General features: G+C 32.6%; 1 protein-coding gene across 6 annotated transcripts in view; it reads right to left on the bottom strand.

The window, feature by feature from the left end:
* The window catches only part of qm (geranylgeranyl pyrophosphate synthase quemao), a 91,090-nt gene that overhangs the window by 63,961 nt on the left and 2,604 nt on the right, over positions 1-24,525 (bottom strand). For 3 of the 6 annotated variants that reach the window (XR_015040194.1, XM_085812862.1, XM_085812864.1), the window contains exons 2-6: positions 20,791-20,934; positions 18,762-18,791; positions 18,461-18,529; positions 18,273-18,358; positions 6,180-6,343 (exon numbers count right to left, since the gene is read on the bottom strand). Coding sequence is in view for 5 of the 6 variants with exons in the window: in XM_085812862.1 (XP_085668988.1) it covers positions 6,180-6,343; positions 18,273-18,358; positions 18,461-18,529; positions 18,762-18,791; positions 20,791-20,862 (421 nt within the window). In the remaining variant the exon portion in view is untranslated. Of the gene's footprint in view, positions 1-6,179; positions 6,344-18,272; positions 18,359-18,460; positions 18,546-18,761; positions 18,792-20,790; positions 20,935-24,525 lie in introns of all 6 variants that reach the window. The other 3 variants (XM_085812863.1, XM_085812866.1, XM_085812865.1) reach the window with 2 other exon arrangements.

The raw sequence follows: 24,525 nt of genomic DNA, 5'->3' as shown, positions 1-24,525 counted from the left end.
GGGAAGATGGCTAGGAAATTGGTTAGGTATTAAATTTAAAAAGTATGTTTTTTTATTAAAAATAAAACCAAACATTTATTTCTTAAAGCCCAAATTAATACCACATTATTATTTCTTGCAAAAATAAAAACAAAATATAAATAACAAAACGAATATTCTTAAAAAAAAAACAAATAAAATTCTAAGTCAGTCATATTTAGTTAGCCTTCCGCGTTTTCAGTGTTCTGCCTTTTTGTGACAAAAGCATCTAATGTTGTTTGCCTTTTTCTTTTGCGTTGTTCTCTTAAAAGTTCTTCATAAACGGATAGAGCATCTCTAACACCATGCCTTACTTTTGAGCTCCTGTCAAAATTTGGATCATTTTCAATGAATTGATCCATTATTTCAGTTATGGTAGACAAACTCCTTTTTACAAACGCCATCGAAAGTTCTTTTTGCTCTTCTTCTGAATCACTGCTGTCAACTTTTTTGTTTTCTTCTTGTTCAGTTAATTCCTTGAGCTCATCATTAGAAAGACTAGCCGCTGCTTCTTGAATTATTTCTTCGACATCTTCCACATTTACCCCTTCAAAATATGTCTGTACAATACCGCACCAAAGAAGAAATACAAGTACTCTCTTTCGGATATGTATTTGAAACCTATCGCTGCATAATATTTCGGGGAATCCCCGTATGCTGCGAGCGATTTCGTGGAATCCCCGGGTTGAAATAAAAGAGCGCTAAACCGAAACAGCGTTAAGCGGAGTCTTACTGTATATATAAAGAAGGAAAAATTTTTTCAAAAAATTTTAGTTCTGACATTTCCTTTTTGATTTATATATACAGTACAATTTATATATACAGTAATCCGGATGTCCATTATCTTGAATGATCTATAATCCGGACCTCAAAGCCATAAACAATTTTTTTTTTTTGGTATGCTTTACACATGCCAGTTTAATGAATAATGGACGGTATAAGCTAGGCTAAAATTATCTTTACTGATTCTAAGGCAATTCAGTTAATGTTGCACATTGCACTGTTCCTTAATCTTCTAATTGAATCCAGCTTATTATTTTTTCCAGACTGTTAGAGCAATTTTATAAAAATATAGCTTGAACTTTCGCTTATATGTCAAAAAGAGTTTCCGATTCTGAAGCTGCCAAAGGCTCTACAAAGCGAAAGCATGTTTCGATGTCCATCAAACAAAAAGTGGAATTGCTGCAAAAATGGATAAAGGCATATCAGTCTCAAAATTATGCGAGGAGTATGATACTGGAAAGTCAACTGTATATGATATAAGCAAAAAGAAAAAAGGAACTTTTTGAATTTTTTGTGGATTCCGACACCCCACTTGCAATGAATAACAGCAAAAGGGTTCATAATGCTAAAAGTGACGATGATGACAAAGTGATGACTGAATGGATCAGACAGCGTCGCGGTGAGCATGTGCCATTGATGGGTCCAATACTAATGGCTCAAGCCAAAATATTTCATGAAGAAATGAACTTAAACACTGAGTGTACATATTCGACAGGTTGGTTAACCAAATTTAACCTTTTCACGACGGCAAACCTTTGTTTAAGACGCTCATGCAGGACGGAAGGGAATCAAAGGCAGTCACCGGACAGGATGGAGGTTTTGCATCGCTAAGCCTAATTTTATAAAAAAAATCAGAAAAAAAAAAAAAAAAAAAGTTTCACTTCTAGCCTCATAATTTTTGGTAGATTATTACTTGAGCTCTTATATATGTTAAAATTAGCCCTTAATAACGTTATTTTTTTATTTTACATGAAAATATACATAAAAATTAAAAATTTCCTTATTCTGTAAAATAATTTTTGAAAGCGCTATTCAAATTATTCGAAAGTTTTAATTGATAAAATCCATCAACAAAGTCTAAAATTAATAAAACAACACAATAAAGACTATTTACAGTAAGAAGTAACAAAATTTAAAATGAAGACTGAGCACTTAATCTAATCTGGTAAATCTCGAAGCACGGAGAAGTATCACTTTCTAACTCTTCAGAAAAAGAATCATCACTCTCATCTGCATTAGTAAATGGTTCATTAACCATACAAGGGTATGCTTCCTCTGATAAATAGTGCCTTCGCGCCATAATAGACTGGAGTTGAGACTTCCCAAAATAAAAAGATAAAAAACGGGAATATATCTGAAGTCAATGCAAAACTGACTGGGCTGTCTAGTAACCCTAAAAGACTGCATATAGTATAGGTAAAATAGAATAAAAAAAGGAATTGGATATAAATTAGACACGTGATTATTTATATTAGCATGCGGCGATTTAAAGAGCCCACCTCTGTTTACGCTTTCGCTTCCCTCCCCCACCCTCGCAACAGTTGATGAGTAAAATACCAAAGTCAGACAGAATATATCAAACTCAAGGTCAGGAACCTAAACCTGTGTTCATTTCAAAAGTAATGGACATAGAATGCCATCTAGTGGCCTTCAGAAGAATGTTCCAGCTTAAAATGCATATACGTATCACCTGTCCTCTGAATGCAGTCTCTAGCAATGTGTGGATGGGATGCCCGGCTGTAAGAGACGTTCTTAGGGAATGCGTATATGGGACGCCCATCTTGAAAGGGTTAAAAATCGCCATGGTATAAGACAATTAAAAATTTCAGGTGATACTGAACCTCCTAAACGATTTGCAGATGAATTCATTGAACTCACTAGTGAATAATTATCTATAGAACAAATTTACAATGCTGATGAAACAGGTCTTTTCTGGCAATATGTACCGCAAAATACCTTGGCAACCTCTACAGAAAAGGCTCCAACTGGTGTCAGAGATTCCAAAGCGAGACTAACAATTTTAGCATGCGCAAATGCTGCAGGAACGCACAAGTGCAAACTTTTCGTAATCGGAAAACATGCATAACCTTGAGCATTTAAAGGAGTAACAATTTTCCCCATTATATATCGTCCAAATAAAAGAGCATGGATAACACAAGCGTTAATGAACGATTAGTTTGAAAATCGTTTTATATCCGAGGCTTGGCAACATTTTAATTCGGTAGGTTTACCTGATGACTAAAAAACAGTCCTGATCGTTCACAACTGTTTGGCGCATACTTCACTTAAAGTTTTAGTGAAAGATAATGTACCCGTATTATTCTTCTCTTCAAATTGTAAGTCTATCATTCAGCCTATGGATATGGGGATTGTGCATGTGCTGAAATGCAAATATAAAGTAGCATTTTTAAAATCTATGTTAAATTTCTTGAACAATGGCAAGACTATTCAAGACTTTTTGAAATTTTTTAGCATAAAATCTGCTGTGTGGAGCATCGCAAGATCATGGGAGGATGTGTTTCCAGATACGTTAGAAAATGTTTGGCATAATTTATGGACAGCTACCATATTTCACTGTGAGGACGATGAAGATGATAGCTGTGAATCTGAAGGCTTTTGGACATTGCAAACTAAAGGTGAAATTTGCTAGTTATTGGATTTTGTAAAGAAATGTGGAGAAGTGGTAATAAATGAAGATGATATAACAGAAGTTTTTCATTGTGAGGACAATGCCCTAATCATCAATCAATTAACGGACGGTGAAATCTGTAGTATGGTTCTAGATCCAGAAAATACCGTTTCCAATAGTGAAGAAAGTGACAGAGATGTTTTTGAAAACAAAAAAATTTTGATTGACAAGTTAGTCAGTAATCTCGACACAGCAATTACAGGACTTGAACGGTGGAACTTTGTAACTGAACAAAAAATTATGTCTGTTTATAGAATTAAAGAGAAAGTATTAGCACAAAAAAAATGAAGCAACTTAAACAACTTACATTGAAAGAAATGCTTAATAAAGTAAACAAATAAATATTAAGCTTTTTTTTTTTGTAAATTTTGATACCCATTAGATCATAATTAATTATTATTTCATAAATTACGGTTTCATATTTTTAATTGTATAATTTCTGCATGCCATCTTCCAGATTTAAATTTATGATCTATAATCTGGAAAAACTCTTAATCCTGAATCCCCGACGAGTCTGGATTATGGACTTTGTACTGTATATATATATTCAAATAACAAATCTTATCACAGAATCCTACATAATGTTTGTTTGAGAAAACACTGGCAGGCTTCATTGCAAAAATTAAAAATACTTCTAGTTTAAGAAATTTTTGTATGATTTTCAGATAGGTTTTTAAAATAATAAGACTGCATGAGAATATTAATAATGCATTTTTAGAATTTTAAAACTTACACTGCATGAGAACTCTTTTGATATATCAAATAGTACCAAAATTATAAATGAAAGGATATTACTACTAGCAAGTCAGAAAGGAATATTCAAGGAAGAGAGAACCCTTGGATTATTCTATTTTATTTACTAATTAACCTCTCCTTGAAGACAAATTAAAAATGATATCATAAATAAAAAATTATAGAAGAGTATCAAAAAAATCTGAAAGCTTTCAGATTTTACATTATACTCAAAAAGGTGTTTTTTTAACATTTCTGTGTTACCTCTATTTATTAAATACCATGTTCTTTGCACTTAAACTATAAAATTCAATTCAACAGCAGTATCACAAAATAATTTTAAAATGAGCATAGCTTTAGAATTTCTCATACAGTCTCACACGCTGGAGATAAAAATGTTTGTCCTCCCACATACAGTGTTGCCATTGCCCGCTTTGAAATCGTCGAGTTTGTTAATAAAAAATTCGTTAAAGTGTTACAAAATATGAATTCAATAATAAAACAAATTCCAAATTAGGGCTTCCAGATGCCCATATTCTGTGGAGGATTACCTTATTCAAAATTTGATGGCTCTAAGTACTGTTATTTTATCACACTGCGAGAAACATACATACATTTATGCAGATTCTTCGTTATTTAATTTCTTTAAATATAACACAATCTGGTGGCAACAATTTGAAAAGTGAAACGGACATTTACAGTTTTCAACGCAAAATGACAAAACGAAATTAATAGCCTTTCTGGGATAACTCCCTTTGGGCTAAAAATCACAAATTTTGAAATTAAATATCAATTTTTTTGGCTTTTCATTTTTTCTAATGAGATAAAATTTTCCAAAATATAAGCATGAAGACCATTTAAAAGTTATATTTCATATTTTATAAAAAAATAATTTAAAAAATTTTAAAAGGCAGAAACATGAATACTTACATCATTTAAAATGTTTTTGTAATTGGTAGCACATGTCGACCACTAACAGTTGTGAAAATAAAGGTCATGTAAAGACTTTTGTGGATATGGTGTGTATTAATGCAAGGCAATGACGGTTATACTTATTGAATAATGAAAAACTTTATAATTATTTTAGATTACATATTTTTTGGCAGGATAATGGTACAATTACATGCAGCAGTCATCAACAGGCATCCTTCTACAGTGCTGAGGTGATAGTTTGGCTAGCTAAATATTCAAACCTTTCATCATTTGAAGGGTAATATGATCTGTTACCACATGAATGCTCTCCAGTCCCTTTAAGAAGACGAATCAGGAAATTTGACCAATACTACATGATCTAAAATACTTTAGGCCACACTCTAAATACTAAATGAATGACTGTATCAGCCAAAATGATGGCTCTGTTTTGACAATATTTGCTACCCAATGGCATCATACCTAATAACATGTATTTTGACAGCTTTGGGTGACTGATAAAAGATACTTTACAAAATAATATTTTCAAAATTTAAAGATGAAAGCAAATGACCAGAGACAGCTTACTTATTATTCCACCAAAAATCCACAAAGGATCTTTGACTTAATGTACTATTATCACAGATAAAGTAACTAAGATTCTGCTTAAGAAAAGACTGTGAATTTTCTAGGAAGCAAAATTTCTGACATATCGTAAATCTTATATGATAATAGTAATTTAACAAATACATATAAAATATGTTTTACATGATGAAAATGCGGAGTAATTCATAGTTATTTTCTACACTTGATTCAACTTTTTCTTACAAAATGAAGAGCCTTATTTTTTCCAGAATAAGAAGTTTTTTAATGTACACTATTGTACCAATTTAAACATTTTAAGTGATACTGGAATATACTCCAAGGACAATTAGAATATTAATAATACCATAAATACTAATAATGAGTCAGTAGTAATTGTAGTTAATGTATGTTACAAATTTACCTGTAAAAACAATACAATAGGAGATATATATTACACATTTACCTGTAAAAACTGCAGTTGCCTTTGGATGGCCAAGTTTTAAAGTTCTTTCTAAGCCCAAAAAATACACATAATTTGCAGAATTAATAGTACTGGCTATTCCAAAAATGCTATGTGCGACAGGAATGCCTCTTCTTAATTTTGAGTTATCTTCAATATCGTCAATTCTAGAAAATAAACAAAAAATTTAATACATTTAACTCACAAATTCTTTTGTTCGATTTATCACTTAAAGGTCTCATTAAAATTGTTATACTTTTAAATAAAACAGAAAAATAAAGCATGAAACTTAGCTCTGAATACATAAATTTTATTACAAAAATAAGACAATTTTAATGTAATGATTCAGAAATAATGCTGTAACACCGTTATCAATCAAAAATATGAAAATATCCTTACAAATAATATTTCCACAATATTTGTTATCAAAGATGAATAAATACAGATCGTTTGTAGTTTGAAGATTTTAAACAACATGGCACGATACCAACTGGGCTAGAGACTATCACTCTAGCATAAAATTTTTAAAAATTTCAATTAAACATTATAAAAAGTTTAGTATAAAATAAATAAAACATAATCATAAAAAATTAAATATATTACATTACACAACAGTAGAATACAATAAACTAGTTTAAAAGCAGATCATATTAGATAATAAAAACTTGTGTCGCTTAGATACTTAAATAAATTAAACTCTATCTCTTTTCTGATTAGATGGTCCAAAGGGAAGTCAAAACTATTAAAATACTTCTGACGAAGACTCATAAAATATATGTGTACTCAGTCAAAATATAACACACTAATACAAGGGTTGCTATTTATACTTTTAGCCTAATAAAAAAAAATATTTATGATTGAAATTAGTTTAACAGTTTTTCAAAAAATTCTCAACGAAGAACAATACACTTCTGCATGTGTTTGAACCAATTTTTGAAGCACTTTTTCCTCTCCTCACTCCAAAACATGCGTTTTGAACGCATCAACCGCTTCTTCGGCTGTCGCAAATCGCTGACCACATAATTTATTTTTGATGCGCAGGAACAAAAAAAAGTCATTGGTAGCCAAATCAGGGCTGTACATTAGATGACTCATTAATTCAATGTTTTGGGCCCATGAAAAATTTCAGTGTGAGAGCTTGTCATCATAAAGAATGATTCACCTCTTCTGCTTTTTTTAATTTCTCCAATGACTTCTGGCAAACAAATGATCATGTACCATTCAGAATTGACCATCCTGCATTGCTCTAATGCTACTGTCACTACATGATTGGTAATACTGAAGAGACAGGCAATCATTTGCTTCGATGTGCTTCTTCCATGAACATTTTTTGTTCGATTTCTCTCATCTTGGAAGAGACATACAGTCGACTGCTGTTTTGTTTTGGGCTCTTATGCATAGATCCATAATTCGTCACCTGTGTAGATGTTACACACAGCCTTTGATGCACCTTGAAAGTATCGTTCCAACATTTCCTTGCATCAGCCGATATAAGCCTTCTTTTGAACGTTTGTGTAGATTATGCAGGATCTAATGTGAACAAATATTTTTTACTGTCAAATGTTCATGTAATATCTTATTGATGTTTGTCATACTAATGCCCACAGATGCCTCAATCTAACAGTATGTCACATGACAATCTTGCTTTATAAGTTCATGCACAGCATCAGTATTTGCTGGCACAACAACTGATTTTGGATGACCTTCACAGAATTCGTGCTGGAGCGAATGCCGACTACAATTGAATTCGCTATACCAGTTTTTTACAGTGCTGCAGGATGGTGTTTTATTGCTGTATAAAGAATTAAGTTCAGTGAAGCACTTATCTTGATAATCCATGTCAAAAGTTATAAAAAATAATCTCATGAAAATGTTCATGAGTTTATTCCATTTTTTTCCCAGAGATGAAATTTTCAATTTACTGTAAACAACACAAATCATGCTAAAATGGCAAAACTTTCCAAAGAAGTTACGGTTAAAAATATCCAACTTTTTATTAGAATTGTCTATAGTCATCTGTCAACAATTACAAAGGCCAGAAATATAAATAGTAGCCTTTGTAGCAGAGCACTGCATTTTGAGCACAAAGGTTCACTTTCAGATTTCAAAAAGTAATTATGGATAACAATAGGAAAGACCAAATTCTAAAACAAGTGAAAAGAACTTCCTTCTGGTTTCTATTAGCCTCCTAATATTTTGCTTTGAGTTTTAAGCTTCTCGGCCTGTTATGCACTCAAAAGTCAAAAAGTCATTCACTATTTATTCAGTACCTTCTGCTTGATGCTAATGCTGATATCTCTGAAAGGGGCAAGTTGATTAGACAATTCAACAGGTTTTGATGATATATGTCTGCTCAGTAACTTCGATTCTTACATGTCCGGGAAACCAGCAGTAAAGTATTTAGTATCCATAACTTTTTAATTTTGCATTTAGCCTACAAAAAGTTCCCCATGCTTTTCTCTTTCTCTCAGTGCTTCTTTACTTTCATGATTCAATCATGGCTTTGAGAACCATGGAAGCATTGTTGATATTACAAGTATAGAGAGTGTAGCTGCTTGAATAATGACACCAGCATTACTGATAAGAAAATTTTTTACCATGTCTTCTGTGAGCTCTGCAAGAACTGAGAAAAATTCATAGTCTGGCTTATCAAGTACGAAACAATGAGATCTTGACATGGAATTTATTTCATCTTGTGCAAGGAGATACAAAAATGGGAAAATTATTACTGTTATAAAGATTATCCTCAACAATAAATGTGCAAAAGGATAAAACAGATGCTGTATAGATGGCAAGATCAAGACCACAAAATGTTTTTGGAAGCTCATGGAAGTACGTGAGTGAGTGAACGCCACTAACAAAGACCACCGACCTGACCTTAGCCTCACAGTGTGATATTTTCCTGGCAGAAACCATCTATTCTCTGCTCCACCCTGCCCACGGAACACAGCTGAACAGATGGCTAAGAGCCTCACACAGTCTACATAAAAGCTTGGATTTGTTTGGGGAAGAAGCATCCTGTTAAGAACTATTTAAAATTAAGCAAAGAAGCAATAGAAAGACTGTAAAGAATCACTGTTAGAATAAACAGAAACTTGTGCTAGATAAAGTAAGGAAAGGAGGACTCTGCTTGAAAAATTAACTGCCATGGACTGTCTGGACTTGTCAAATGTCTACACACAGATGCTAATTCTGATGCAATATTTACTGTGCTGTATGTAATATCGTTGGTCTTGCATGAAGAAAAGACACAACCTATCAAATTATTGAAGACAGTAAACTAAAAAAAAAAAAAAAAAAAAATCCTAGCATCCAAACGTAATTTAACGCAGACTTCCATGTGCCTGACTCTTATGTAAAACATTTAAAAGATTGTGGACCTGTTATCACTAAGATAACAAATTCCTGCATAATTTAGTTCTTTGTGCAACCTTAAACTGGAGTTGTTTTACAAATTGAACCATGTATCTGCATTTTCTTTCGTAGTACTTGCAGACAGGCTAATACATACATAAGTGCAAAACTGAATATTAAAGTTAAAAAAAAAAAAAAATCACGATACTGAGTACAGAAATACAGATTTTAAATACCTGCATACATAATACTTAAAAAAATGCATACATAATAAATACATGAAAACTAAGACTGATAAACATAATACATAAAAATGATCATTAAGTAATGTTAAGTAGTCTAAATCCTTGCCAAGTATGAATTAACATTCATAGTACATGCATAGAAGTAATAAATATACACTTGAGTTCATTAAAGTGGGCATAAACAGAAAAATACAGCATAATACTAAGTAAAACAGCTATCTGATTCCTAAAACTTGAATACATAATGCTGAGCTGTTATTATTACTAAGAAAACAGACCCTGCCTAAATTAATTCCATGGTTACTTTTATCATCTTAGTATATGCACATAATTTATAAAAAAACATAATTGAACAATAGAAGTAGGTATCCTGCCAATTAAGGAGGGAGGATAAAAGCATTATCTGCCTTCCTTGACTTTTCCACTCCTAAATATTTTTTTTAACAAACCAACAACTCTTGAATTCATTTACCAAATAGTAGATAAGAAAAAGAGGTCTCAATAAAAGGTTGCACTGCAACAGCGCAAAGTGTGTAACAAATACTTTTTTCTATTACATTTAGTAGCATAGTAAATAAATATAAATTTTCAAAGTATGATATATTTTAAAACATGCTCCTGGATAAAGACGGGGTTTACTATCACAATAGAATGTTGTTTCTTTTTTCTCTCCTTTGACCTTCCGGTTGGAACTACCATACAATCCTTGTGTTTTTTATGAGAAAAAATAAAATAAGTCTCGCCATCTAAACATTGGATAGCATCCTTCTGTGGACAATCGACCAAGTTTTTTTTTTTTTTTTTTGTGTAGAAGTGCGAAAGTCTTTGATTAAACTCATCGATAAATTTTGTGCGACATCTTTTTGATATTTTCCTTCGTAGCATATTCATTGAATAAAATGTACAAAAATAACTAACCCAGAAAAATAACTTTTGCCACAATTTCAATGTCTGTCTCAGCAAACAATAGTATATACCATACTGGTCGGTGAAGTCTACTGTACCCACATTTTTATTATAATCTAATATGATAGTCAGTTCGTTTATTTTTTTCCAGTCATCTTTGATCTTTTTTTTTTCGTACGTTGTGAAACAGAAGATTGTTTTATACTAAACATTGTGACCATGCTTTTGTAATGCCATGTTACTAATGTCTTTCCTTTTCTATAAGCGCTTTTATGTACAGCAGCTAATTTTGGTTTTCTTATTTGTTCTGGCAATCCTTTTCGATTGACCATAATTGTTCCAATTCGATTTTAAAAGTTCTGCACCTAAAGTGGGGTTCGTATAAAATCTGTCAATAAAAATATGATACCCTTTACCTTCAGGAATCGAATTTCGTAAATTTCAATAGAGTTGCATCACAATTCTGCTAGTGAAATTAAGATCTGGTCTAATTAAGCCAATTAATTAGACCAGGTCTAATTAATTCTGTTGTAATTTTACCATAATATGGAAAAAATGTATATAAATAACTTGCCTTAGAGTCTGCTAAAAACATAAATTTGAAGTCTGCATTTTGTTGGTTTTTTAGGGTTAGACATGAGAAAGTTTATTTTCCCCCTTGAATGAGATTGTAGATTCATCAATTGCCAAATTTCCATGAGGTATACAATTTTCCATAAATTTTTGGTTTAGGTAATCCAGAAAATTGCTCACTCTTTCTATCCTTGTCCCCGTCTTTTGAGTGTTTGGTGAAATTGTTTCCAAATATAGTAACTAAAATATTTGGAAAAAACGTTGTGTGAAAAAATGTTTTTAAAAAATGACACCTTCAAATGAAATGCTTGAAACCAATATGATTCCAAAGTCAGCGAAACAACAAGCCCCATGTTTATAATGACACTAATAAAGGCTCTCATTTCACTCTCAGTTACATCTTTCCAATTTTGCTAAATGGAATATTTGCTCGGTGTTTTTTCTGATATTATTTTTGCTGCGTATGCATTAGTTTCACTCACTATTTTTAGTAGAGCCAAAAACAGCTAAAAAAATTCTAGAGTTGATGTGCAGCTGGATAGAACTTGTGGCCCAACAACATTTTTACCAAATGAGAATTTTATGTTATGACGATAATTGCCTTCTTCAGTGACATTTATCCACAATGTTACATCACTTCCAACAAACTGCCTATTATATGTAGAAGTTTGCTCATTGCTATCCTCATTAATCGCTTATAAGTCTTCTAAATTTCTTCTTCGTCAGAATTGGTCTCGGTTTGAAAAGGAACTGAAAACAATAGCTTAGACGCTTTTGTAAAATTTATATCATCTTCAAGTTATCTATTTGAGTCATACATTCGTCATCATTACTTTCATATTCATTGGTGAATGATTGTTTTCTCTTGATTCAAGGCATCTATATTTTTATACTTATTAGCACATAAAATAAATAAATATAACAGTTCAATTATTATTTTATATAAACCATATGTTTTTATGCATAAAAAAAAAAAAAAAAAAGACAACAAAAAAAAATATGGCTTTTCTCTAAAGTGTATGGAACTTGTTTTTCTGAAGACAGCACTACTGTAACAAGGTCACGTTCCTTATTTCGTCCTCCAAGGAAATAGTTCCCAGACAAAGGAACTCTTGCACAGGGCTTGAAATAGAGTTTGGAGATTGCAACTGTACCTGTTTCTTACCCGAGGGGATATTGTCGCTATGATTCAGCGTATGACAAGCGATGGGAGTTTGGACATCATGAAGCGAGGTTGTTTAGACCAGGGGTCGCCAAACTTTTTTGATCATCACCCCCTATATAATTTTTCAAAATCTCCATAGACCCCCACAAAGGTAATTTTCAGGTAATTAAAATAAAACTATATATTAGTCTAAATATTTAATAAATCAGAAACAGTAAGTAAAGTAGCTACAGATTTTTTACTTCTTAATAAGATGAGTGTGCCTGGTGTTTCTTGGCAAGGTTCGCTATATTGGGTTCGAAATTAGTCAATTTTAACCGTAAATCCCCTCGAAGCTCCACATTTAATTTATTTCTGTTTTCAGTTAAAATTGAATTAACGTGACTGAAACCGGCTTCAACCATATACGAACTTGGAAACGCCAGCATAAATGGCTGAGCCATTTCGTAAAGTTTCACATATTATTGCTTTATATTTATATTAGTCCAAAATTTATGTATTGTCAAATTTTTAATAAGCATTTTTGCTTCAAGATCGGACAATAGTTCAGCAAGCTCATCTTGTATGTTGATGTCGACGTTATCAATTTGTGCCGAAAATGGCGCAATAATCCAATCAGGGATGTCGATGTTTTCCAAATCAACAAAGCGCAGTTTAAAATCGTCGCTTAATTTTTGAAGATGATTTGTATATATTTCCAAGTCTTCTTCTTTTATTTTTAATTGTTGCATATTTGAAAAATACTTATAATCCTTACGTAGCAATGAAGATCTAAATAAATTTAATTTTACTTGGAAGCCTAACAGTATTGTCCGAGCTTGGATAATTGTTACACCTTTTCCTTGCAGTTTTGTTTGAACGTCATTAAATTTTCCAAATAAGTGCTAAATAAAAAATATGGTTCTTATTGTTTTGGAGTTCATTGCTTAGAACAGGATTTATTTCGTTCAGAAATTCTGTCATGGAGTCAAATAAATTGATGAGCCGTTGCAAGCATACACCTCTAGACAACCATCTAACCTCGGTGTGCAGAAGTAATTGGCTAAATAACTCATTGTTTTCCTCACAAAGTTTGGCAAATAATCTTGATTTAAGTGGTTGAGCTTTAATTTGATTAATAGATTTAATACAAAACTGTAAAGCTTCATGTAACTCTGAACTCAGATATTTTGCTACTAAGTTGTGTCTATGCAACACACAATGAATAGTACGAATACCGGGCACCTTTTCTTTGAGGCATGTAGCAAAACCTCGGAAATGCCCTACCATAGAAGGTGCGCCATCTGTGGCTACTGCCACAGATTTTCAAGCGCAATGTCATATTTATTTAAATATTCTTGTAAACATCTAAAAATTGTCACTCCCTTCCCATTGGCTTCAAGATATTTAGCAAATAAAAATTCATCAATGACTTCTCCTTTAATTTTACTGAAATATCTAACATACGCCATAAGAATAGCAGAAATGCCAAAAACAGATTCTTCAAGTTGTATAGAGAACTTGCAATTTTTTTAGCTCTGAAACTACTGTGTTTTCTATTTCTTCGGCCATTTCGTCAATACGCCATTTTACAGAATTTGCACTTAATGGCAAAGACTTTAAAACATTAGTAGAGTCTTTTTTCATCACATTCTCAATGACGTCTTTAATTGCAGGCACTACAATTTCATCTGCGATTGTGTGGGGTTTTCCCCTCTTTGCTATATTAAGCGAAATCTTGTACGAAACAATTAATCCTCCTTCATTTTCAGTTTCAGTAGACTGTTTCATAAAACCTTTTAGAGATGGTCGACCTGTGAATTTTTCTTTGAGTTTTTTGAAAAATTCTAATTCTTCATTTTTTTATCTGAATGAAGCCTTTCAAGATGATCTTTCATTTTTGACGGTTTCATGTATTAATTTCCAAAAGTTTTTTCGCATATAAGACACATAGGAATAGTTTCATTTGTCGGTGAACAAATAAATCCAAATTTTAAGTAATCCAATGAATAATACCGAAATTTCTTTTTAGATACTGAAGCTGTCATTTTTAAATTAGGGTTCTGTAAATAAGTTAAAATTAAGTTTGTATATTATACTAATCCACATTATTAAAGCTTACCTTTTCACAAGTAACAATAATTAAAATTGATATCAAAACTAAATGAATAGTTTTATAGAAACAATAACTAATTATCCAATGGTAGATATAATAGTAGTAATAATGACACTACAAGCATTTAATATTGTTCACAGTTCACAAATATAGCTGAAAATGCATATGATATTTGCATTTATAGCATCCAGTGTAGAATTGGACAAGTGCACATATGCATCTGACTCATATGATTTGCGATGGAGACAAAGGGCGAACCAACGACACAATGCGTAACTGCCGTATAAAAAAGAAAAAAACTAAAAGAACTAAAACCACACACATAAGAAGAAAGAAAACGGAGTACTGAAGATTCCCTTCACTCTTAATGCATAGAAAGCCAATGGCAGTGTCGTTGCTCGCCAAGTCTGCGCCAAAGGCTCCTAATTGGTTGATGGATTCGCCAGCAAGAGACATGGATAAACCTCAATCGCTCTTCTGGCTACATACTATGAGTCGTGCAAATTACAAACTGGTCACAAGGTCAAGTTGTGACGTCATGGTATACATACGAAAACCCGCAAGGAAAAAAGGGGCAGATTGTTTTCTGATTTATTATTTTATTTTCTATAAAGAATATAATATTAAGTCAATTATAAAAATATTTAAAATTTTTACGTACGCAGTTAGATATGTCTGATTTGTGTATTAAGAACTGTTTTTCCTTCGAGTCCCACTAGATCCCCATTCGACCCCTTGGGTCAGATAGACCCTACTGTTGTTAAATAGACCCCTAGGGGTCTATACACACCACTTTGGCGACCCCTGCTGTAGACGAATACCTCAGTGAGTGTGTACGGGAGTTCGAAATTATCCTCTGCATGTTCAACGAGCCGACTTTTCTAAGCTAGAAGATCGTATGCCAACCAGGAATACTGGACGTATCATTGTCCTGCTTGGAGTATTTTATTGTGCTAGGATATTTAGAATGGACAAATCTTTCTGAATGTGCTGTTGTTTTGGCACAGAGCATTTGTAACCATTTAGAAGAACTATTGGATTAAGTGTTATCCACGTACCAGATTGATGTAATCTTAACTTCTTATACTTTTATTAAAATTCTCGCTATTGTTTTATAACTTGAGTTTGGAGCTAATTCAACCCTGAAATACAACAGAGGCTTTGGGTAGTGTGTTTGACCACTACACTGCACTACAAATGACTCTTTTGATCCTAATGTAAAAATAATATTAAAAAAAAAATTTAAATAATAAAAATTGGTCAAATATAATAAATTTAGTCTTTATTCACATAGTACAAAAAATTTGAAAGAAAAAAAAAACAGTTTTGAATATTTTCAATTATTTTAGAAATTACCGTGTAATATGTTGAGTCTAGCTTGACAAAGGTTACAATAACAGTAATAGTAAGTTCTTTTTAGAACTTAAAATTATCTAACTTGGTCGAACATAATAAATTTAATTTTTATTTACATATTAGAAAATATTTGAAAGAAAAAATAGATTTAAACAATTAAAATTATTTTAGAAATTACAATGTATAATGCCGAGTCTAGCTCGACAAAGGAGTTGGTGTAAGAAATACAATGTCAAGCCATACTCGACACAGGAGTCCTAAGGGTTAAGGAGACAATGATCTACAATTATTTGCCTCAAGGATTTGTGCTCTTACTCCCTCCAGAATGGATTATGGTCAGTTAAGTCCCAAATTATGATAAAAGATTCAGGTAGCTGCTCATTTAGGTCATCTAAACATCATTAATCAATGTAGTCATTTGAAGATAAACAGAACAAATGAAACCAAGGTCTTTAGATTTATTTGGATTGCAACAGCTTGGGGGATTGTAGTTTAACAAAACAAACTGGAGGGATAATCAGTGTGCTGAGTATACAACTTCACTGATATTTTCAACTACTACAAGATTGTCATTCTAGGCAAACAAAAGGCTCCGAAACATAGTCCATTTTCTAGTTTCAAGATGCATATTGATCATATATTTGATGTTAACATGATTTTGGTGGGAGCCATGACAATTCCATACAATGAGGATGGCCATTTTGCAAGCTGTTAGTCCTCTTGGCACTATTTTTCAAATGCAGAAGCAGATGCTCTGAGATATTTACTCCTCTTACACATCTATAACAGAATGTTCTGAGTTAATGCTCTCAAACAAGCTCATACACTTGCTTTGTGAATATTTTACTCCCCCCTGAACTATTATTTTCTGTTTGTTGGTTTTATAATTTCTTTTTTTTACTTGGTGCATTTTCAACAAGATTCTGTATTGGTTTCTCCTGTAAATTTTAAGTTGGCTGTTTGTGCCGAATGCCAAGTGTAGTTTGGGTGTCTAATGATTTACTGATTTTGCTACATCAGCATCTGATAAATTTTTTGGTGGCTGCAATTCTGCTATTAGTTGTGTTACTTCTACAAATTACATATTTTTGGTGGCTCTGCATTTTAATTCTCATGGCTGTGATCTTCTAAAGACTAATTTGAACATGTGAGTTTACTGCAACAGGACCTCTCTGAGCCACCAAAGCATTACAAAAAGTTGAGGATATAAGATTTTACAGAGCAATGTCAGTATATGGCCTTCAATAATTTTGGCAGATCAGCCATAGTGAAGGTCAGGATTATGTGTTTTGTTTTGTCAACTGACCTTCTCTGCGTATCTTGATCCACCTTGAAACACAGATAGTCTGGTCAAACAACTCAGAGACAATTTTTGCTTCCAAAATTAAATGAAGGTCAACTTCTGAGACAACATCATGGCAGTAATTTAATGTTTTATGCACTGACACATTGACATCGACTTGCCCTTTTTGTTCAACACAAGAAGGGTAGCAGATTGTGCTGCTGAAGCAGTCTGAATTAACAGATCTACACAGTGTTTGATATTTTTTGGCACTCCAATACAGGACGGCATGTATTTAAGTATAAAAAATAAAAACACTGTTTAGATAACAACTATAGTGCTGCTGAAGACCAGAAAACACCATGGACTTGGTGGATTTACTGCAGAATTGGTATTTACAATTATTATAATTTTTTTATTAGAAACATTTTCATTTTGTACATCTGTTAAAAATTTCGAGGTCATATTTGAGGAAAAACGGTTTGGATTTAGTGACTACACCCACCATGGAGTCCAACAAGGGGCACAGATTCCTGCTCAAGGCTAATTGGGCCTATACACAATTTGAAGTCCCACAATCAGCTTTCCTAAAGGCAAGAACTTCTAAAAGTTCATCCCCAAACCACTGACACTAAGCACAAGCAACCCGTCAATTGATGAGCAACGACAGCTAAGTATCTCCGGTTCCAATCTGAAGAAAAGGGCAATGCAGTGTGTTGGAGACAGTACCTTGTCCCTCAAATACCAGGATCCTCCTTTCCAGGCATGTTAGTCTCCATGCATGGCAAACACATAGGTGGTTTTCTCTCCATAAGAAATTAGAAATAAAAGGATGTAACAGCATCTCACTTTTGAGTCCCAATCTTCAAAAAGGAAAACCACAAGGGAGGAGAAAAAAGTAACAAAGGGATAAGAATAAGGTAAAAGGAAAGGAAGAAAAATCACTACAGTTTTGAGATCATGAATCCCAACTCATAAAGAGGGTGATCTTCTGAAAGGCTAAGCACCTCAGGATTGCCACACCAATACTCAATATAAAGTGAGCCCTTAAGGGCGAATATACACAGAAAAACAGAACATTTCAAAGGGTAAAAAAAGATACAGACTAAAAAATACTTACAAAAGACTAGCATTATGAAGCATTTGTACAATTTCTCCTATTTCATAGCATTTGTCTAAAGGAATGTTGAGCCAATAATTAAAAGCCTAAACAAATAAACAATTATACAGTTAACTTGATTTCCAGGAATTTTAATATGATATAAAATAATAGCCATTTATGCAATATATTTTTGATAATTTTCATACTTTTGTAAGTTTTGTTCGTATTTGCTTCCCGGGTACTTGTTCTATATATGTAAAGGGTTGTAGAAGAATCTGAAAAATATGAATACTGTTAAAAATAAGACACACGAAAAAGCATAAAAAAAGGTTATTTTAAATATATGATTTTTTGATGAAAACAAGAAAATGCTAAATGTAATTTGGGGGAGGGGAGAACATGCTGGAGAACAAATGTTAAAGATAATAATGAAATAATAATGAAGATTAATAATGAGAAAATTTAGAAGCAGCCTTCTTGGATTTTTGTCTGTCATCACATACGCACATTTATCCAATGCTGTTTCCCCTCATGCAGCTGAAATAGAAGGTTCTACTTAACTTTCAAAATTACAGATTAGCAAATATATCGACATTATGACAATTTTTGATGCTCATTATTAGTATCTTTTCTTATTGCATTATTAATATTTTTAAATAAATAATAGTTTAAGAAATTTAATAAGTGAACATGAATACAATATAGCATGTATACAACCATCAACTGATTGTATAAATACCAAAAAAATCTGCACAGTTTGGGACAACAGGCATGAAGATTTCAGATCATAAAAGAAAGATTTGTACATTAAAAAAATATATATAAACAAATAATGTATGCAATAAATAAATAAAAGCAATTAATTTCTTTCTGATGTTTTATAATACAACATGAGACACATAAAAGAGCATATTACGATCATTTCCAAACTATTGATCCCAAGTGCTTAATCCATACTTTTTTTTTTTTAATCCCAAAAATTTTAAATAAATTTTCTCTAAAGCCAAACTTTCTTTAAAAATCTTTTTAAATATTTTCTGCATCAATTTACATAAAAAATTTTCTTGCAGTTGATTTAAAAGGCTATCAATGATTTCATTATCACTCATTCGACAGGGTCATTTAAAATTTATCAGATTATTTAATTTTTTTATCATATAATCTACAGTAATGTCTTCTTCAAAACCTTCAATTTTCTTCTTCTTCTTCTTTTTTTCATAAAACAGCAATTCTTCGGCCTTTAATTTTTATTAAACTGACTCAAAATCCAGAAAATTTACAGCTCTCAGCCTCTGCTTCATAGAAAGTTAATATAGTCATAAACTGAACCACTCATTTATCAAATAGACTAAGAAAAATTTGTAAGGAAAGTTTTGCTATTTTACAATTTTATTAACTGTAAATATTAATTTTAATATTGATATCATGCAGATTTTAGGTATTCATAGATTTTAGGTGGTGATTTTTAATCTTTTTATGCTAAGTAAAACATGATATTACTTTTGGTGAGATGTTCATTGAGTCTAATCTTAAACATGCATTCAATAATATTAGTTAGGAATATAATGTATCCTTTTGGGGTTCCCATGATGGCTTTATTAACATTTAAATTTTGTTATGATATTACTATTACTTTCGCTGGGTGAAATTTAAGGAATATTTTCATTTCAGAGACATGGTTTTGTAGATAGTTGTCGACTTCACTGATGATCAGTTTATCATGTTAAGAATCTCCCATGCCATTAGGAAAGAATATTTTTTCAGATCTCTTGTAAAAACTTCTGTGGCTTCTTCTTCTAAATGCACTAAAGTGTTTCCATTAAGCAGAGATTCAACCAAACTCAAAAGCATGATAATTAGCTTCAGCTAAACACTACAGCAGAACTGAAATTTTTTTTGACTACGATAATATGTTTTAATATCCAGTTTAAGATAAACACACCATTTTGTTGATATCTAACACATTTCAAAACAGAAATTAAACAAATTTTGAAATTTAACTATATTAAAGGATGTGCCATATATGGGCTATAAATGTTGGAAATATTGGCAATGAGGGTGATAAAGAATGACAGTAAAATAAAATTATATGCACAAGAGATTATGGGAAAGAAGACTTAAGCACTTCTTTGTTGAAGCAGCCACCATGCTTAATAATAAAAATTGGCAAATTTAATCATTCTGTCTGTAACATGCTGATTTCAGATGACATTAGCTACCTCACCCTTTTCCCCTGGGCTATAGAGACCAAATTTTATATATTAGGACCATTTAATCAGCTATTTTTGTAGGAAGGAGTGAAAAAACAAATCAACAGAGTCTTACACTCCCATATTTAAGAGAAAATTTTAAATCTCCATGATTTACTGAAATTTCTCTAGACATATTTAAAGCAGTGAACATGCAGAACATATATGTCCCAACCCCCTGAAAAAGGTTAACAAGGACATACCAAGAAATATGAATATTTTAGAGATATGCTCGACAATTTTAAAGATTGATTTTTGCACATTAACATATCATTTTCCATACATACCTTATCAACAGCTTGCCTTGCATTTGAAAAATTCTCAAACTGATTTGAATCAGCCATTTCCCCTGATGCCATTATTAAGTTGAATATATTACAAAAGATCTGAAATCAATTGTGCGAAATGAATAAATTCTCTCTTCACTGCACCTACATAAAAAAAAAAATTAAGTTAGATAAGAATGCCAGGAAAAACTGTAGTAAATCATGATTTCAAAAATAAACTTTTAATATGATAAATAGTAGGGCTAATTTTACTGCTAGAATACACAATAATAGCACATTTCACAAAACACTTAAGCTGCATTAAATTATGTGTAACTTTTAATGCACAATTTGTATTATTAAATACACTTAACTTTTCTATTTGAAATTCAGTTTCCCATTAATCTGTTTCAAAAAATTGTGAATTTTTATAATGCTTGCTTTTATTTTTTGCTTACAGATGCTTTGAAGAAAACAACTCAAGATCGATTGCATCATCAGTGTTCTCTCCTATAGCTGTCCAACACATGTTGGTACTTTTCCATAACAGCCATCACCGAGTTGTTCTTTCTTTTTAGTGTATTTCCTTAGCACCTGGTGTGGCAAGTTTGGGATGGCTTTTTTTCCTGCAATTCTAGTCTTTATAAATTTTACTTGCACAGTATTTTTCACCAAATCACTGTTTATTTTCTTTTTTTAAATATGACTTGGGATTTGCCAAGTATAGTTTACTTTCACTCTGTTTCTCTAAGACAGATATTCTTCACTAAGAAACATGGTGTTAAAATAATTCCCTCCTGTAATTAACAGGTGACTTGAAACCAAAACAGTTATGCAACCTTTGTTCATTTAGGGGAAAAAAAAAAGGTTCATTTCTGAATTAATACGACCACGGTGCAATCTGGTGAATTTCACAGCTTTTTTAAGAAAAAAGACTATCACACTATTGAATTTATTGTAAGTGGGCAAAACCTACCAAAAGAAAACACATTTTAGCAATTTAAAACACAAATTTTAATTATTAAATAAAGATTATATGATACATGAAAAAATAAAATCCCAAAATTTTTATGAAATCCTTTTGTAATTTTTTCCTACAGCTTCTTCATATGCATACACTGATAAGTTTTTGTTTAAAAATAAAATGAGAGAATTGCACAAACTTGGCACTGCGCACTGGCTATCCACCAAACACTTCAAATTTTAGCAATTTTGCAGCAAAATATCATATTCTTAAAGGAAGGTTACATGAGTTTCTTTCATTATTGGCATGTATAGATATTTTAAAATTAAGTTTAAGGCAAAAAATATCACACTATCAGAGCTACGAACACAACTAAAAATGCATATGAAAATTGTGATGCTGCTTGTTTGAAGGAATGTTTTGAGCATGGTTGTTGGAAGAATGGTTATGCATATAGTTAAAAGAGTTTGGAATATTCTGAAAATTTGTCTTCTTTTAAGGTGGTTGTGATGATATGCAAGTACTGAAAAATGCATCCGAACCAAAACATTGTTTTTGGATCATGTGTTCTTTTTGCTACTGTTGTACAATTAACTTACTTATGGTGATAGGAGTTAATGTCTACTGAGTTTGTGAAGTCAAGTCCTCTAGTCCAAGACAAGAGGACTCAAAGCCCTCTATTCCAATTTTTTCTTGGTCCAATCCGAGTATGCATGTATCTGTAACATCCACCACATATGCCGTGTGATGGTAGATGGCACTTCCAAAGTGATATTCACGTTTAACTTTCCAGCTATTGAGACTTCATCTCCAAACGCAGTCTGGAGGGTAACACAGGATGGCATCCAAATGAATTTATCTTTAAATTGTTGAGCTAAATCCTTCTGAATGATGGCAACATTAGCTCCTGTGTCGATCATACTACAAGAAACTCCATCGATATGTCCCTTGATGGATAGTCCATTACTGCTACTACTCACTGCAGAAATCTTGAGCACTTTAAAACTGGGTTTTTCACTATCGTTCAAACTCTGCTCAGTGATATGATCATTAATTTGATTCTATACATGCCTGCGTCATTGCTCGGAAATGGTCTTAGTTTCTGTACCCTGGGGTGTTCTGCAGTTCCTTCGTACATGGCTTTCAACTCCACAGTTCCAGCACTTTAGGGTTGGTTGCTTGTCACCAATATTCCATCTCAAGGCATTGAACTTTGGTTAAATGTGTTTGGTTAAATAGTCTGTCTTATGTTTTTCGTGCCCAGGGGTATTCTGCAGTTCTTTCATACATGGCCTTCAACACCACATTTCCAACACTTTAGAGACAGTTTCTTCTCAAGATCTTATTCCGTATTAAAGCATTAACTTGTCTAGATAAATCATCTAAATCAGCCATCAACCGATCCACTGCCTCGTAGACTCGCACTGCTTTGACTGGATAGCAGTCTCTACGAGTTGCTAGCTGGGCTGCCTCGAATTTCACGGCATACAACATAGCACTTTTTATGTCCTTGACATCTGCCATTCGTAGAACTTGCTGTATTTTGGGAACTTGGATGCTATCAAATAAAGTATTGCAGGGACAAGATTTCCCCTGCTTCTGTAGGGCACTCCAAAAAGGCAACATGGAACAGCCTTTCAACATTTGTGGTGAACTCCTGAAGTGTTTTCGTTGGCTTCTGCTGACAGGATTTTAATTGAAGCCTACTGTAATCTTTAACACTTTTCCTTAAAGTGCAGCTCAAACGCACCAGACATAGCTTCGAAATCTAGCCTTTTGTTTTCGAGAAGAGTCTGAAGGATATCTGCAGCGTTTGCTCTCAGAGATATAGCTTGGGATCCCATCCATATAGCTTGAGATATAGCTTGGCAAGATATAGCTTGGGGATCCCATCCATTTGCTTCCGCCACTATAGAAAACTGTGCCTTATATACTTGCCAAGAGGTCTTCCCATCATATGTGGATAACTTCAGAGAGGAACGAGAAGGCACAAATAAAAATTTAAATCCATCAGAATTGCTCCCTGCCGTTGCTAAATTTCTTCAAGGTACCAACTTCTTTGGCGACTGCAGTAACCCTGTCATGAATTTGTTGTTCCATGGCAGAAATTCTTTTCTCTATTTGTTCTTTTACAGAAGAAATTCTTTTTTCAGCGAGTCCAACTTTATTTTCAACAGCGTCGAATTTGTTTTCTATTACACAATTTATAATTTTTCTTTTCATTTCCTCTTGACCTGCTTCAATCTTTTCTTAAACAGCTTTTGTATCTTCTTTAAAAGTTACTTGACCAGCTTCCATGTTTTGCATAGATATCCCCAGGCAGGGCAGGCATAAGTTAGGATGGGACGCAATACGGCCGTGTAAATGAGTAATTTATGGTCTAAATCCAAAACGCTGTTTCGAGTGATTAGGGGGGCAAGTGTATTTTTCATTAAAGGATTCTTGGCCAGCTTTCATTCTCTTCTTTAAACAAGGCAAAGGCTGCTATCAGTTGCCTTAACTGTTCTTCCATTGCTCTTGTTACTGGCATTCAAAATCCAACTTCTGACACCAAAAAGTGCTGTGTGTGTACGGGTTCATAATAAACTGAATGCAAAAGTCCAACGAAAAGTGAATAAAATTTATTCTTATCACAACAAATAAAACAAAATGCTGAAATTTCCTCAGAGATATTCGCAAAGTATCGCAGTAGTTATATTTTAAACTACTAAAAAATAAATAGAATTCAAATTCAAAAAACACAGGGGAAGATAATCCAATCTCGCCGCGAATTCGCTACAATCAATAACAGC

Source organism: Stegodyphus dumicola, chromosome 3 (assembly GCF_044657685.1).
Source record: "Stegodyphus dumicola isolate Sdum_Otavi_A_Nest chromosome 3, ASM4465768v1".
Classification (NCBI taxonomy): domain Eukaryota; kingdom Metazoa; phylum Arthropoda; class Arachnida; order Araneae; family Eresidae; genus Stegodyphus; species Stegodyphus dumicola.
This window is presented reverse-complemented; position numbering and strand designations above follow the sequence as displayed.